The 14,716-nt window shown below is 26.7% G+C and overlaps 4 protein-coding genes across 5 annotated transcripts; 3 read left to right on the top strand and 1 right to left on the bottom strand.

Annotated features, from left to right (window-relative positions):
- Nucleotides 1-41: 41 nt before the first annotated feature.
- On the top strand, nucleotides 42-2,329 carry LOC114119729 (holocytochrome c-type synthase-like). 2 transcript variants are annotated; one of them, XM_027981412.2, is made up of 5 exons: nucleotides 42-200; nucleotides 294-535; nucleotides 1,265-1,387; nucleotides 1,455-1,859; nucleotides 1,937-2,329. In XM_027981412.2, the coding sequence occupies exons 2-5, from the start codon at nucleotides 314-316 to the stop codon at nucleotides 2,024-2,026; spliced, it is 840 nt and encodes a 279-aa protein (XP_027837213.2). In that variant the 5' UTR covers nucleotides 42-200; nucleotides 294-313; the 3' UTR covers nucleotides 2,027-2,329. The 2 variants fall into 2 exon arrangements, with proteins under 2 accessions (XP_027837213.2, XP_050053510.1); XM_050197553.1 differs by having other exon boundaries at nucleotides 54-196.
- A 1,217-nt stretch (nucleotides 2,330-3,546) lies between these two features.
- LOC114119719 (cysteine-rich DPF motif domain-containing protein 1) lies at nucleotides 3,547-5,342 on the top strand. Its single transcript, XM_027981399.2, has 3 exons — nucleotides 3,547-3,803; nucleotides 4,027-4,175; nucleotides 4,698-5,342. The coding sequence occupies exons 2-3, from the start codon at nucleotides 4,036-4,038 to the stop codon at nucleotides 5,029-5,031; spliced, it is 474 nt and encodes a 157-aa protein (XP_027837200.2). The 5' UTR covers nucleotides 3,547-3,803; nucleotides 4,027-4,035; the 3' UTR covers nucleotides 5,032-5,342.
- A 2,989-nt stretch (nucleotides 5,343-8,331) lies between these two features.
- LOC114119726 (TAR DNA-binding protein 43-like) lies at nucleotides 8,332-11,586 on the top strand. Its single transcript, XM_027981405.2, has 2 exons — nucleotides 8,332-8,734; nucleotides 9,117-11,586. Exon 2 carries the CDS (start codon nucleotides 9,119-9,121, stop codon nucleotides 10,214-10,216), a length of 1,098 nt encoding a protein of 365 aa, XP_027837206.1. The 5' UTR covers nucleotides 8,332-8,734; nucleotides 9,117-9,118; the 3' UTR covers nucleotides 10,217-11,586.
- A 1,774-nt stretch (nucleotides 11,587-13,360) lies between these two features.
- On the bottom strand, nucleotides 13,361-14,674 carry LOC126549022 (liprin-alpha-4-like). Its single transcript, XM_050197317.1, has 3 exons — nucleotides 14,507-14,674; nucleotides 14,308-14,424; nucleotides 13,361-14,217 (listed from the first exon to the last, which is right to left on the bottom strand). The coding sequence occupies exons 1-3, from the start codon at nucleotides 14,672-14,674 to the stop codon at nucleotides 14,122-14,124; spliced, it is 381 nt and encodes a 126-aa protein (XP_050053274.1). The 3' UTR covers nucleotides 13,361-14,121.
- Nucleotides 14,675-14,716: the final 42 nt, after the last annotated feature.

Genomic DNA, 14,716 nt, shown 5'->3' with positions numbered 1-14,716 from the left:
TAATATCTTAGTTCGTGTTATCAATTAGACGCATGAGCACGAGTTGTTATCTTCGACGGGAGAAGTGATATAGGTTAGAAAATTTTCTTTGAACTTCGAAAAAAAAAAATGTTCGCATATTCGAAATTTTAATTGTTAATATCACAGAACGACCTAATCAACATAAAATACTAAATAGTTTTATTGATCGACGAGTGTGAGTGAGTAAACATTTTAGTGCTTTAATTAATATAGGTTTATATATATATATATGTATCATGAGGTATTTTATACTTTCTCGTTATGTCTTTTAGATTTTTTGTGACGAGTAGCAATGGGAAATACCGTTTCTGGAGCTCAAAACCTTGTAGCACAAGCGTTTGTTCCACAAAAAGAAACAAACAACAATGATGTACCTAAAAATCCCCACGGCTTCACCAATACAGCTGGCATGAGCCCACCACCGGAATGTCCGATGCACGTCAAAACAGACGATAAAAAAGCTGCTGGATGTGCTGTGGCGGGAAACCCAGATGAGATTAATCCACTAAACATGGTAAACATTGTAATATATGACATAGTAAAGTGTGCTGAATTTGGATACATATAATAAAACGGATATCCATTTTATACTCATTGAATTTACTAACTTTAAAAAATTGTTACTCCTACTTTTGGTGTTAATAATGTAAAAGTGTCATTAAGTATCTAGTGTATACATAATATTTATTTAACTTAGGTTCTAGTGTATAAAGATAGAATCTAAATACACGGAAAAAAGCCAATTAGTTTATAAATCTATAATACATTTAGTATGAAGAAAATTACCATTTGAATTTTATTAAAAATTAGAGTAGTTTGGTAAAAATAAATTTCCCAAAATAAAAATTATGTTATTTTATTATAGGTTTTCAAGTATAATTATAAAAAAAAATACAATAGACTAAACTATATTTTTATTTGTTTTATAGTCATATTTTCTTTTCATTTTCTATTTGTACATACACATAAATGTATACATATGTTTGGTTTGGATATTTTAGGTATAGGAAGTAATTTTTAACCACTTTTCGTTTCTTTTTAGCTATTTTAAACTATATAACATCAACTATACTCCCAGTTCTGATAACTACCAACTTGTCAGTACCTATGCTAGATTAAAATATTAACTATGATAAAATTAATATTCTGATAGATTCATTAACTATTTCTATATCTACATCTATTTATAATAACTTAAAACCAGTTATTGAATTTTTATGTATGCAATGTATTATATTCTTAGATGCCACCTCCTAATCAAAAACCAGCACCAGATCAGCCATTTCCATTACCAACAGAAAGAGAAGTATCTACTATTCCAAAGTCAGAAGGAGATGGTGATTTTTGGGTTTATCCATCAGCTCAAGTAAAAATATGAATTCAAATATATATTGTAAAACATTTTTGCTAAAATCTATTTGAAAACTTTTTAGATGTTTTGGAATGCAATGTTACGAAAAGGGTGGCGTTGGAAAGATGATGACTTATCACCTAAAGATATGGATGTTATAATTAAAATACACAACATCAATAATGAGCTTGCTTGGCGTGAAGTATTAAAATGGGAAGCATTTCATGCAGGTGAATGTATGAATCCAAAGCTAAAAAGCTTTGGTGGTAAAGCTAAACATTTTTCTCCAAGAGCAAGAATACGAAATTGGATGGGATATGAACTACCTTTTGACAGACACGATTGGATAGTAGATCGTTGTGGCAAAGAAGTACGATATGTTATTGATTATTACAGTGCAGATAATTCCCCAAATAAATATCAAGTGGCTATTTTGGATGTAAGGCCAGCTTTAGATTCATTTGAAGCGTTATGGGATCGATCAAAAGTAAGTAAAATGTTTTTTTAACTAAAATTATAAGTTCATTTAACCTTAAAAATTAATCTATAACGTTCCTATTTTAGGCAGCTTATTGGAGATGGCGATTTGAAGCTGAAATGGAAAGAAATATTGCCAATAAAATGGATGAATTAAGAAATGATGATAAAGTGTGAATATAAATTATTCATTTTTTTTTTTTTTTTTTTTATTGTATAGTGTATACTGTATAGTAGATTCCTTAAGTAAAACTAAACTATTTTAATCCTTGAAAGATTTCAAGATAAACAACAACGCTGTATAGTAATTTTTAGCACTTTAAATACATCATTGTTTGTTATTGTATTATTTTTTCTAATTTAGTGCTGATGATTAAATTCTTTTAATGAAACATACACATCTTACAGAGTTAACTGTATTCTACGTATTAATTTTATAGTCAACACAATAATAAACTATAATACTTGTTTCAAATTGCAGCAATTGTATTGTTTTTATGTATATAATTTTGTTTGTATCAGTAAATTGAATATACATAAATAGTGAAATTTAAAATTTTTTAAATTAAGCTTCTCTCCCAGGGTCAGCTTGAAGGCGATTTGAGCTGTGCAGTGGCTCAGGGCACCGCACATTAAAATGCCTTGCGGGCACAGCTTATTGCAAAATTTTTAACATCTTTAATTTCCATTGCTAACGGATAAAAAAACTGATGGATTTGGACACCAAATCACTATTCGTTAAAAACGTACACATGTTTACTAACCTAACCTTTACGGATCCTTCATAAACGGATAGGTACTTAATGTGGACAATGTGGCCCTACTCATTTATTCATTAGTATTCACAAAACATGTAATTACATAGTAATTATTACAAATAGTAAGTATTACATTTACATACTAAAAGACAAAACGTATATATCAAATTGATTTAGGTAATTAGTAGGTAATTATAGTATAATTGATTATATTTATGAAAAAATTATATTTTATTAAGAAAAAATAATTTCTTGTTAAATAATAAACTTAAAAAGAAAATGTCCTACTACGCCAAAACTGTCGGGGGGAAATTTCCGCCATTCCCAAGATTTATAATTTAAAATCAGATAAACTATACACTTACAAATGTATGTAGTATTATTGTATTAACATTAATTATGGTTATTAATTATTATTACATTATATAGTATATTCAACGAGTTATTCGTGTATTACAAATAACTAATAAGTATTTAATAACATAGTAAACAATAATCTTAGTCAATACTCTATAAAGTCATACTAATGTGATAACAATATTAATATATTATGTTGAATTGTAAAATATGTTAATATTGCTGGATTGAAAAATCTTGAAAAGAAATTAATATTGCTAACATTAAGTTAATCGGCTCATTTTTAATAGCTATAGCCCATAGAGTAAAGAATATGTAGCTGTAGCCTGTAGTAGACAGTAGTCAATAGTGTAATGTGCACTACTGCACTGTGCAGTATGCAGTATGCACTATGCAGTGTGCAGTGTACAAACATGGCTAAATGAGTGGCAATGTGTGCAACTTGTGCAAGAATTTTACATAATATAGGCATCGTCATAGACCAGCTGATATAATTTATGTGTTATAACTTATATTATGTCTACGCCCTACGGGCATCGTAGTATCGTACAGTTATGATTTACGATTATTGATAAGATTATAGACCTTATCTATTCTGTTATTTAAATTTTAGAATTTGATATTATAATTTATAATATCAATGTAATAATAATAATAATAATATTCAATTTTCCAAACGGTCTAAACGGAGTTTCTAAGTTGTAAGTAAAATCCTGAGTGACCTGAATCCACGTACAGAATACAGATAATAGTCAACACCAGCACTTTTTCACCTAGGTTGAGTTAAAATTCTATCGTCATAAGATCTACGGATTTCATGTTTAACCACCTAATCCAAGGTATTTCTATTGTAAAGCTGTTTTTAATAGTGGTGTTTAAATCGTGGTTTGAATTCTGCTATTTGACAAGTTTTCTCTTATAAACAATTCTAGCTTACTAAAAAGAATAATATATAATTATTTATTTAAGTAATTACATTTTTAAAGAAAAATTCTGTATCTTAATATAAAGAAATAAATTAATGTTGTTGATACCTATGGAATAAAATAATCATATTTATAGAAGTTCAAAATGTTTGTCAAACAAGAGCATCCTTTAAATGAAAATCCAGAAACAAAATTAAACATAAAGAATAGTAAAAGTTATGAAGATTCCGATAAAACTGAAACTCCAGATAATAAAGTTGAAGAAACAAAAATAGTTAACACTGAGTAAGTAAATATTTTATACTAAGAAAATACTTTTTATTGCCTAAAATTTAGGCATTATTTAAACCCTAAATAATCTTCAAACAACAATATATTGTCAATGTAATTGATTAAAACTTGGTAACATTTTGTTGTCAAATTTATTGTTTATCACTTAATCAATTAGTTTCCCTAGTTATAGATTACTATATAATTTTGAATATGAATATATATAAATAGAAAAGAGCACAAATCTGTTGCACTATACTCATACAGTCATATATTTCTGTATTATAAATAAATACTTTTAATACCTACTTAAACTTTACCTAACTCATTGAAAAAATAATTTTTCTTTTTTATTTAATATTTAATATAGGTAGTCAATATTTTTACACTAACACTTATTTTTGAATAATATATTCAAATATTTTAATTTGAATATTTTCTTTTTATTTCTATCAAATATCAAATATATTAAATAGATGTATCATATATTAATCATATTTTTTTAACTATAATTTTATTTTTTTATATTTTTTTTAGAACTGAACCAGTAGTTGAAGAAAGACCAATTTTTGTGTGCAAAAACTGTAATCTGACTGAACGATATGATTGTTTTAATGACCACGTATCATTTAATCGCCAGGTGGGAACAAAAGTGGATTATTATTTAGCAAGAGATCCATTTTCACCGCGTAGCAAAAAGCAATTTTTAATCTTAGGATCAGTATGTTCTATGTGTGACAAAGATGTTTGTATAAAACCTGAATGCAGTTTATTTTATTCAAAGTTTTTCTGCTCTACTTGTGCAAGAAAATATATTTTAAATTTCCCTACTAGTATTCAAGAAAAAATCAAAACAACAAAAAGAATTTAGAAAACTTAACATACCTAATACATTTAATTTTGCTATTTTGAAAAGGACTTATGTTTTGTACTGTTAAATAATTATAAAATTGAATGTGAGTAAATAGGATATGTATCAACTCTATTTAGACTGAAATCTTTCATACAACATTGTTGTACAATTCATTTTTTTCAATTGAAGCACTATCAATATGATTTTTTTATAGAAATTGTTACTTTGTATTATAACTAAAATGATCTCATAAACTAAATAAAAAATTTCAATATTTGTTTATTATTATAATTTTTTTAGTACACATAAAAGCAAAAAATTAAAAATTATTTGTACGCAGTTCTGCTAAATAACACTTAGTGTAAAATTGAAAAAGTGTTTTATGATACTTAACCAGAAATATACTACCTACCACCTATACTGCAAATTATTTTATCAAGCAATACTCATTATTTTAACGTCCACCTACTAACGTTTTTGAAAATATTTTTTTAATATGAAACTAAAAATATAATTTATGTTATCATTCAAAAAAATAAAATACTTAAAAAAATTTAATAAAATATTGTTTTATTTTGACTGAAAATTATTTTCAAAAATATAAATAAGTTTTCAAAAAATGAATATTATTTGATTAAAGAATCACCTTTTATACACATAAATATAATCACTAATAAAACTATTAACAAATACCTATTAAAATAAACATGACCACTTAGGCCAGGGCCACACATAGCGGTTGAACTGCCCAAAAAATTCAAATTTTTTGATTTTAAATACAACCGCCTGATACGCGTTTACACATACGCGGTTCAACCGCGAACATTTTTTAAGGTAGGTACCCTTTCTAATTATGTCATAAAAGATAATCAATAAGATATTTAAATCTTTGGGTACACATATTTTTATTCCCTAATTGTTTATTTTCATTTGAAAAGCTAATATTTCATGCTAAGAGTAATAATAATAATAATAAATAGTAGGAAATACGTTGTTTGGACGTCATTGTAAAGTAAGAGTCAATACACAACTATAGTTGCAACAGTTGCCACTAGTCCTAGCTGACAGTTGATAAATATTCATAGGGGAATTAGAAATAATAGAAATCATTAGGGTACTTAGGTTAATACTTAATATCATTTATGGTAGAGGTACGGAAAAAACGGACCGTCTTGTACCTAAAAAGCCTATACGAAACGCCGGGATTATTCCTATTTTTCATTTTTAAGAGTAAAAAAAGGAGATTATCCTACTGACTTCTCAATGAAAAATAATTAGAAATTTTTTTTCCTCTCGAATTTTACTGACGCATGATCGTGTTTAGAATTGAGCCAGATTGCATTGGAATGAGTCGTTAAGTATACGAATTTTAGATTTGTATGAGAGATATTATTTATCTTCTAATATGATAATATTGTGTAATTTTCCTCACCACGTTTAATTCTTAAACGACATACAATTTACGTCGTTCATGTCGTTTACAAGGTATTACAAGAGGCGCGTTTTTTTTATTGTGATGTCCTCATTAGGCCTAATCCACATCGTAAACGAATACGAGCGAACGTCGATCGACAATAATAATTGATAATATAGATATTATTAAGATTGTTAACTGTTCTTTTTTGGGTATAAAATGCGTCCCATACGCCAATATAAATAATTAATAATATATTAGTAAAACAAATAAATATTGAATTATACATTAAATAAGAAGTTAGTTAAAATAATTTGCTTTGTCGTAGCACTGCATTCGCCCATTTCCTGCTTACTAGTATTGAGTTTGAATGCATGTTTAATTATCTTACGAAATAAGTGAGACTGTAAATATTTGCCTATATCAAAACAAAATTATTAAAAATAGTCATTACGTTACATAAAAATGATACCCTTCCTCCAGGTATACTACTATTTAAATTCAACACTTTTTTAATTCTTAAAATATATTTAATATATAAATGTATATACTATATAATAATATGTGTACTCAATAATATATAAATCTATAAAAAATATAAATATTAAAATATCTATGTACTATTAAAAGTACCTATTAAATGTTTGTAAATATTTAGATTAGACAGACAGCTATTATTGGAGCTAATAGCTGACTATTAAAATAACAATAAATACGTTAAATTTTTTAGTCTATAAGAGTACCTATAATAATTGAAATAAATGAATATTATTTCACAACAAATATACGTTATTTAATTTGGATTTAGTTCTAATGATCAGCTGTGTTTGAGGAAAAATTATTTTCTAAAATAAAAGTGATCTAAATGGTCATAACTATGTATTTTTGGCAAGAGACAGTGAACACATACAGCAGAGATATTTAAAGAAAACGTCTAAGGAAAAGGGTAATGTATAAAAACATATAAATTTAATTGCTATAATAAGTGTGGTAAAATACATGGTATAAATGAATGTCCGGCTTATAATAGAATTTGTAATACGCGTGAACGCGTTGGTAATAAAAACAATTTTGTGTTGATGTGCAAAAATAAAGTAAAAATGAAAACAATCAGGTTAATACAGTAGAAAAAGAAAATTAAGTGTATGCATTTTTATGTTTGGATGAGATTGAAATAGATACAACTGTACAAGTAATACATGAACAGATAATCTAAAAATAAATTAATTAAATGTAGAAATAAAGTTGGATACAGAAGCACAATTAAATGTGATGACAATAGAAATTTATAAAAAAATTAAATCAGTATCTACAATGGGAAAAAAAATGAAATTATTATTACAGTAATTGGTGGGTTCACAATGAATGTTAATAAGAAAATGTACATAAACAGTAGTGTTAATAAGAAATTATTTGTACAATAATGAAATATAACAAAAATCATGTTATAAAAGAGACAAAAAAAAAAAAAAAGAGAAACAACGAAAATAGTTTCAGTAGTTAGAACCATCTTGGAGAACACTACTGGTAAGAAGCCACAGGAAAAATGTATAGAAAATCATGGTATAACTTACAGAGTAGCAGCTCTAAAAAGGAACGGAAGGAGAGGAGTTAGCGAAATAGTCACAATAACTGAGAATCCCCTTTCGTCAACCAATATTGTTAATGGTTCCATATTATTTTGAATTTTCCTCGTTTATTGATACGTATTTCCCGGTTTTTCTATGCATATTTTGACGTCATGAATGCAAATATTGCAAACGACTTACCATGATTACCATGTAAGAGGAAAAAAATAATACGGACAATCAATGTGACCGTTTAAGCGACGTGAAAGTTGTCGCCGTTATTGTACTTTGTTGCATATGGCTGCCGGCTTTTTTGATAACGCAAAACCACAATTTACTATTTTATTTACATTGTCTAATGTCTTAAAATTGTGCGAGAACTCGCAACTAGATACGTCGTCCGCGTTAGGTTATCGTTATTATTATTTTTTTTTTTTTTACTGTACCTAATTATTAGTTTTTGAAACATAACAATACCTATAATTGTTTTCAATTTATAATTTCGTTGATTGTCGACGACTAACGACAAGTCGACAAATGACAATAACGAGATAAATTAAACTACAATCGATCTTTGATATTTCAATAATTCTACATTCTATATATTTCTTTTAAAATTCATAAATAGCTGTTGATTGTAGATTATCAGTTTGGTTGACATACCATACACTGTTTGCTTAGTTAACTGTACTGTTTTACGCTTTAGATCCGTAACAATCATATATTTGCACATATTTTAGTAAGTGATTCAAAATACTTAAACCATTAAAAGAAAACTATAAAAATATCAAACACGAGTCTATCTAGAGAATTTTTTAGTTATGTAATAAGACATTTCGATATTTCAACTATATTTTTTTAGCGTAGTAGGTACTTACATAATATCTAGGTAGTCAACATCTGCTGTCTACACTATTTCTGACCATTTAATATCTAATATACAGTACATTTAGTTGAATTACTAAAAATCAGTACTATATATTATTTATTTTTTGACAAGTGTCTTATTAAGAAATATTCTCTGTGTTTACTATAGATATAATTGCTTTTTACTTAAATAATTAATTTTGGAAAACATTTAGCTAAACTTTAATTATTTAATTTTTTTTTTTTTTTGACAGACATGTATGTGCAAGTATCAGCAAGTGAAAACAGTGATCCCATTGATATGCCTACAGAAGAAGACAACAGTCTTCTTTTATCTACTTTAGAAGCACAATATCCTGGGATAATTGGTTTGAAGTATCGTGTTAATAATAGGTTACGTATAGTACGTCTCAATGAAGGCAAATTATACCCTCCTGAAGATGGCTGGTTAGATCGTATGTATTTGTGTAATTTTCGTAATACACCTGCAGAAAAACGTAAACACAGTGAAATTGAAGATAGTAATAAGGTTGAAGATGATAACAGTGTTTCTGATATGGATTTGGTTGTGCTGGGTTTACCATGGAAGGTAACTGAAGAGGATTTGAAAAAATATTTCACCAAATTTGGTCAAGTAGAATATACTCAAATTAAGACTGATCCTAATGGTAAATCAAAAGGGTATGGATTTGTCAGGTTTAAGCACAAGAAGTCTCAAGTCCGTGTTATGCTTGAACGACACAACATTGAAGGTCGGTGGTGTGATGTACGTATACCAAATAGTAAAGACAAACATGTAAATAAAGTTCCTCGTAAAGTATTTATAGGTCAAGTGTCTGAAGAAGTGGATGAAGAAGCATTAAAAAATTATTTTATCAAATTTGGAGAAATTTCAGATTTATTTTTACCTAGGCCACATAGAGGTTTTGCATTTGTGACGTTTACTGACCCTTTATCAGCTCAAAAAGTTATTGGTAAAGATCATAAAGTTGGCGATTGTAGTGTAGTATGTACAGAAGCTATACCAAAAAAAGAAATGGCTCCTAAATGGAATGATTATGACAGTAGAGACAGAGTTAAGGATAGGAGAAGAGACCGATCACCCAATCAGCCACAAGCCTGGTCCCAAGATAGCATTTGGGACTATGATCAGGATTACTATGACCGGCTATATAGTCGAGGAAGTGGGCACCAATCAGTCAATAATAGTTATACAAATGAAAAGAATATAAATTCAGACATGGTAGCAGCTGCAGTAAACAAAGCAGTAATGGGAGTGATTGGAAATTTGAAAGGACAGGGTAATCAAGGTGATAAATTACAAGGAACTGATGATTGGTGGATGAGGAGATAAATAAGTTATTGAATTCAAAATATTACCTTTGAGATACTTATAAAAAAATATCTCTCAAACTAGTATTTATATTATAGAATTGATTTTGATTACCCAAATAAAAAAAATGGGGAAAATATCGATAACTACAGATTATAAATTAAAAGTTAATACACCAGTCATTGACTATCACATGCAAGTTCCTCGATAATATTCTGACTATAGGTACAAAACAAACTATTCAAAATAAATTTTTTTTAATATATTTTATAGATAATTTGTTTATCTATTAATATTGTTGGCAATTTTATATCTGTATCATCACATCTTTTTTTATAAATATCTTTTCAACGGTGATAGCTTATATTTACATCACAAATTATCCACTTTTAATTTAGTAAGAAAGAAATAAAAATTGTTATATTTTATCTATTGTCATTTTTATCTTTTTTTTTTTTAAATGGATTTTAATCAATTATTGGTATGCAAGAATAAAACAAATAAATCTTATCTTATTTTTACAAAATTATGGTTTTTGTTTTTAATATTGTCTTATTATTATTTTCATTAATGAAATTATACAGTTTTGTATAATTTTTATTCTTATCAATGTTTTAATAAATGTCATCAGACATCATTATTTAACATTCATAAAATATTTTATTTTTGTTTCTTCTTTTTACAAAGTTGTATTTATTTTCCAATTACCATATGTGTGTCTTTAAATTTAAACATATTTTTGTAAACACCTTAATGAAATACATACACTTAGATTTAAATTTAAGGGTTAAGTATGTATGTAATTCACACAGTACTTATAATTATAATGCAAATAAAAATGATTTATTATGTAATATTTGAAAAAAATATTCTTTATCAATTTTTTCCAATCAAGTTTACATAATATTTTATTCATTTAATTAGGGCTAGGGTCTTATAACATGTTCCTTTTTTGTATATGAGTTAAAATCCAATTTTTTAAATTAATATGTAAATGATTATTGCTTTTTTGCAATTATTCCAACTGTGGAATTTTAATATGTTTATTGTACTAATATAATAATACAATAGATTAAATTAAATAAATAAGAAATGTAAAAATAGCTTCTTTGTTATGCATGACAGAAGTTATAGTTCTCAATCTAACAGCTTGTATGAAATATGCTAGTGCCTTAAATATGCATCACTTAGGTTAGGTTACGTGTAAAGCAATCATTTCAATGTATAAAACCATTTTGTCTGATAATATAATTGATTTTAGAATATTCTACCATTAATGAAAATATAAATACACGGTCGTTAATTCTTTTTTTAAATTGTTTTATTTAATTTTTTGTCACGTTTTTTTTTTTTAAAAAAAAAAATAAAGACTTACTTTTTTCAAACAATTTTATGCTTTTATTGTTATTTATTGTGCTTTAAAATCCAAGCCTTACTTATAATATGTTATAAATTAAAAAAAAAACATATTGATTTTTCTATACAATATTTTGTAATCATTAAAAAACATTTATTCTAGTTTCTATTTGTATTAAAAGGATGCTGCACTCACATATTGTAGTCGGTTAAAAAAATTAACATAATTGTCATACAAAAAACAAAAATGCATACTTATTTTGCATGTTGTACATTTTTATTTTTACTTTTTTTGTCCTCTGTTAAAATAGTTAGCCCATCTGTAATAAATCTATTACCTATGAGATAATCGAAAAAAATGTTTAACTGATATTTCTATAGTCACATACAGCATGTCTATTACATTAATTAGAATATCAGGTAAATTTTACTGATAAATGTGTTTAGGGCCGGATTAAGGTTCTTGCCACCCATAGGCTAAAATAAATTTACTACCCAATTTACATATTGAAATTTTACTCCTAAAGAAAATAATACACTGATATGTCATTCACGCTCCATATTTTAAATTAGAAAAATAATATCTCAACGTCATTTTTGGGTCATTCCATAAAATATTTTCTATTTTGTTTCTACCTTTTAAATTTGTCGCTCTAAGCTTGAGCCCAAGCAGCCAAATCCACGGCACGTAAACAATTAAAATATTTTTACTATACAGTAGAACCCCTCTAATCCGTCACCTTTGTGACTGGGGGTATGGTTGGATTAATAGAATATATAGAAACATTTGAAGAAAAAATTTCGTTATATTTATTTTAAATTACATATATATTATATTAAATTATTTACTACATAGTAATATGTGTAAAACAAAAAATTTGAACGAGTATTACATATATACATAGGTAAATGTTCAATCCAATTTCCCCTTTTTTTTATTTATTCATATTGATAATACTATGTGGTCGGATCCAATGGAGTGGCAGACGAGAGGGGTTCTACTGTAAATATTATAAAATATATAATATGATAGGTAAAAATATTTTTCATGGCACGCTCGAGGGGGGGGGGAAGGTAATTTTTGGCACGTAGTGTTCAACAGATTTGCCACCCCTGGCTTAAGCGGTAATACGGTGTTGAAAGTGTTTGTTTATAGAACAGTGAACACAATACAATTATGATAGTCATTCTGAAAATCAGTAATGGAATATAATACATTTATGGAATACGGTTACATTGGAAAAAGAAATATATATATTTTTGATTAAAGATAATACTAATGTTTGAACAGTAATTAGTTCAGTTTATTTAAATGTGCTGTACACACACCAAATATTAAACAACCATAAACAGCATTTAAGAAATCCAGTGGAAATCATTTAAAAAATAAAATACAACCAATAGTACAATTTGGAAATAATTATTCAACTTTGTTAATCAATGAAAACACTTTTGATTTGAATTACAAACAACACTAGATTAAAAATTCAATAACTTTTATTTAGTTTAGACAATTTGGCCTAAATGTCAGTACCAATATACAATAACAAACTGGTGAATCTATAGGAATAAATTATTATATACCGATAAAACTTATATTTTATTATAAACAGTTCATACAGTGTATAATTATGTATACCATTATAATATATAATATGTATATTTTATATAATAAATATATATATATACAATAATATTATATATTTAAAATATTACTTACTACAACAGGATAGGATAATAATTTAAAATACATGAACAACACTGGCCACTAACAAAAAAAGAAAAAAAAAAGAAGGAAAATAATATGTATATATATATATATATATATATAAAAAATAAAATAAAATAAAAACATTTAAACTGTAAACTCATACAATTTACTTTAGGTATTTCAGTTTTAAAACAAACTGAATAAAAACAGCGAAGGAAGAGATAAATACATTTACGTTGTGCATTGCAGTTACATGTATAAGGTTTTGTTAGAACAATTTTTTACATATTTATTCCACTAATTAGTACATCATGGTTATGTAAATATTTCTTAACGCTAATAGTATACACATGGTACTTTAAAACAATACTTTGGTACGTAATCTCACGGAAATTGTGCACAATCGGTCAATATTATATCCTTCTCATCTAGGGAAACTATTACGGACAACTAACTTAGATACATTTTTTTTTTAAATTTATAAATAAATTTATACATATAACAGACGTTATGAAAAACGTATTCAAAGAAAAAAAATGTTTGAACGAAAGTCGATAAATTAATGAATTAGTTAAATGGTAATTTTTCCCATGAGTCATTAACAATTTTTTTTTTAACTTAACAATCAGAAAAAAAATCATTGTTTCAAAAATTATTTTTGAACTTAAAAACGCCACTTAGAATATTAAAAGGATAAAATAAAATAATAATAAAAAAACAAAACAAAATGTTGCTTTTTAAAAATGCAATAACTATCCATGCCGCTTTGACAACTTGAAGGAGTGCTGATGCGGCACAGTTAAAACAGTCAATTCCACCGGCACCTCTCATTTTAATCTTGAGAGGCGGATGGGTAATATCAGGAGGCTCCAAGATCACTACAACTACTGTCTAGTCTCCGTTCTGTCGATATGGTCAATAGTTTATTGAACTCTGTGTCTAATACTTGGCGAGCCTATTAATAACATTTCAATTTAAATAAAAATATAAAATAATCACATTACTCTTTTTATTATTATAATCATCCATAAAATTTTTAACATACTTGTGCGTTTTGTGGAGGTATTTGAAGCGCCATAGCAAGTGTGTTAGACTCAAAATTCTTGTCAAGCGCAATTATAGCACCATGTACACCGGATTCAATTAAATTGTTAGCATATTCCTAAATTTATTTTTTTTGTCAATTACATACATGATTGTTGAATTTAAGTTTTTTAATTACTATTAAGTATTAACATACGAACCTTCAAACCAATACTAGTAATCCATTTAATTACTCTTTCATTAGACCATACTAAAATGTCTACAGTTTCATGTTCAGCAATGCGGCGTCTATCTTCTAGTTGACTTCGATCAAAATTAACCCGCTTTAAGCATGTTATACCAAATTGTAAACTTGTCTGAATAATCATACAAAATTAATTACTAACAAATCTTACTAATAAAAATATTAT

The sequence above is a fragment of the Aphis gossypii genome, chromosome 1, assembly GCF_020184175.1.
Source record: "Aphis gossypii isolate Hap1 chromosome 1, ASM2018417v2, whole genome shotgun sequence".
Taxonomy (NCBI): Eukaryota; Metazoa; Arthropoda; class Insecta; order Hemiptera; family Aphididae; genus Aphis; species Aphis gossypii.
The sequence above is the reverse complement of the archived record's forward strand: the minus strand, read 5'-3'. Positions and strand labels throughout refer to the sequence as shown.

Bases quoted from the DNA above. Each gene is read 5' to 3' on its own strand.
- LOC114119729 (XM_027981412.2), top strand. From the start codon at position 314: ATGGGAAATACCGTTTCTGGAGCTCAAAACCTTGTAGCACAAGCGTTT. The intron at 1,388-1,454 runs GTAAAAATATGA...AAAACTTTTTAG, and splicing joins GGGTTTATCCATCAGCTCAA to ATGTTTTGGAATGCAATGTT. The intron at 1,860-1,936 runs GTAAGTAAAATG...TTCCTATTTTAG, and splicing joins CGTTATGGGATCGATCAAAA to GCAGCTTATTGGAGATGGCG.
- LOC114119719 (XM_027981399.2), top strand. From the start codon at position 4,036: ATGTTTGTCAAACAAGAGCATCCTTTAAATGAAAATCCAGAAACAAAA. The intron at 4,176-4,697 runs GTAAGTAAATAT...TATTTTTTTTAG, and splicing joins ACAAAAATAGTTAACACTGA to AACTGAACCAGTAGTTGAAG.
- LOC114119726 (XM_027981405.2), top strand. From the start codon at position 9,119: ATGTATGTGCAAGTATCAGCAAGTGAAAACAGTGATCCCATTGATATG.
- LOC126549022 (XM_050197317.1), bottom strand. From the start codon at position 14,674: ATGATTATTCAGACAAGTTTACAATTTGGTATAACATGCTTAAAGCGG. The intron at 14,425-14,506 runs GTTCGTATGTTA...AAATAAATTTAG, and splicing joins TTACTAGTATTGGTTTGAAG to GAATATGCTAACAATTTAAT. The intron at 14,218-14,307 runs GTATGTTAAAAA...TGTTATTAATAG, and splicing joins TACCTCCACAAAACGCACAA to GCTCGCCAAGTATTAGACAC.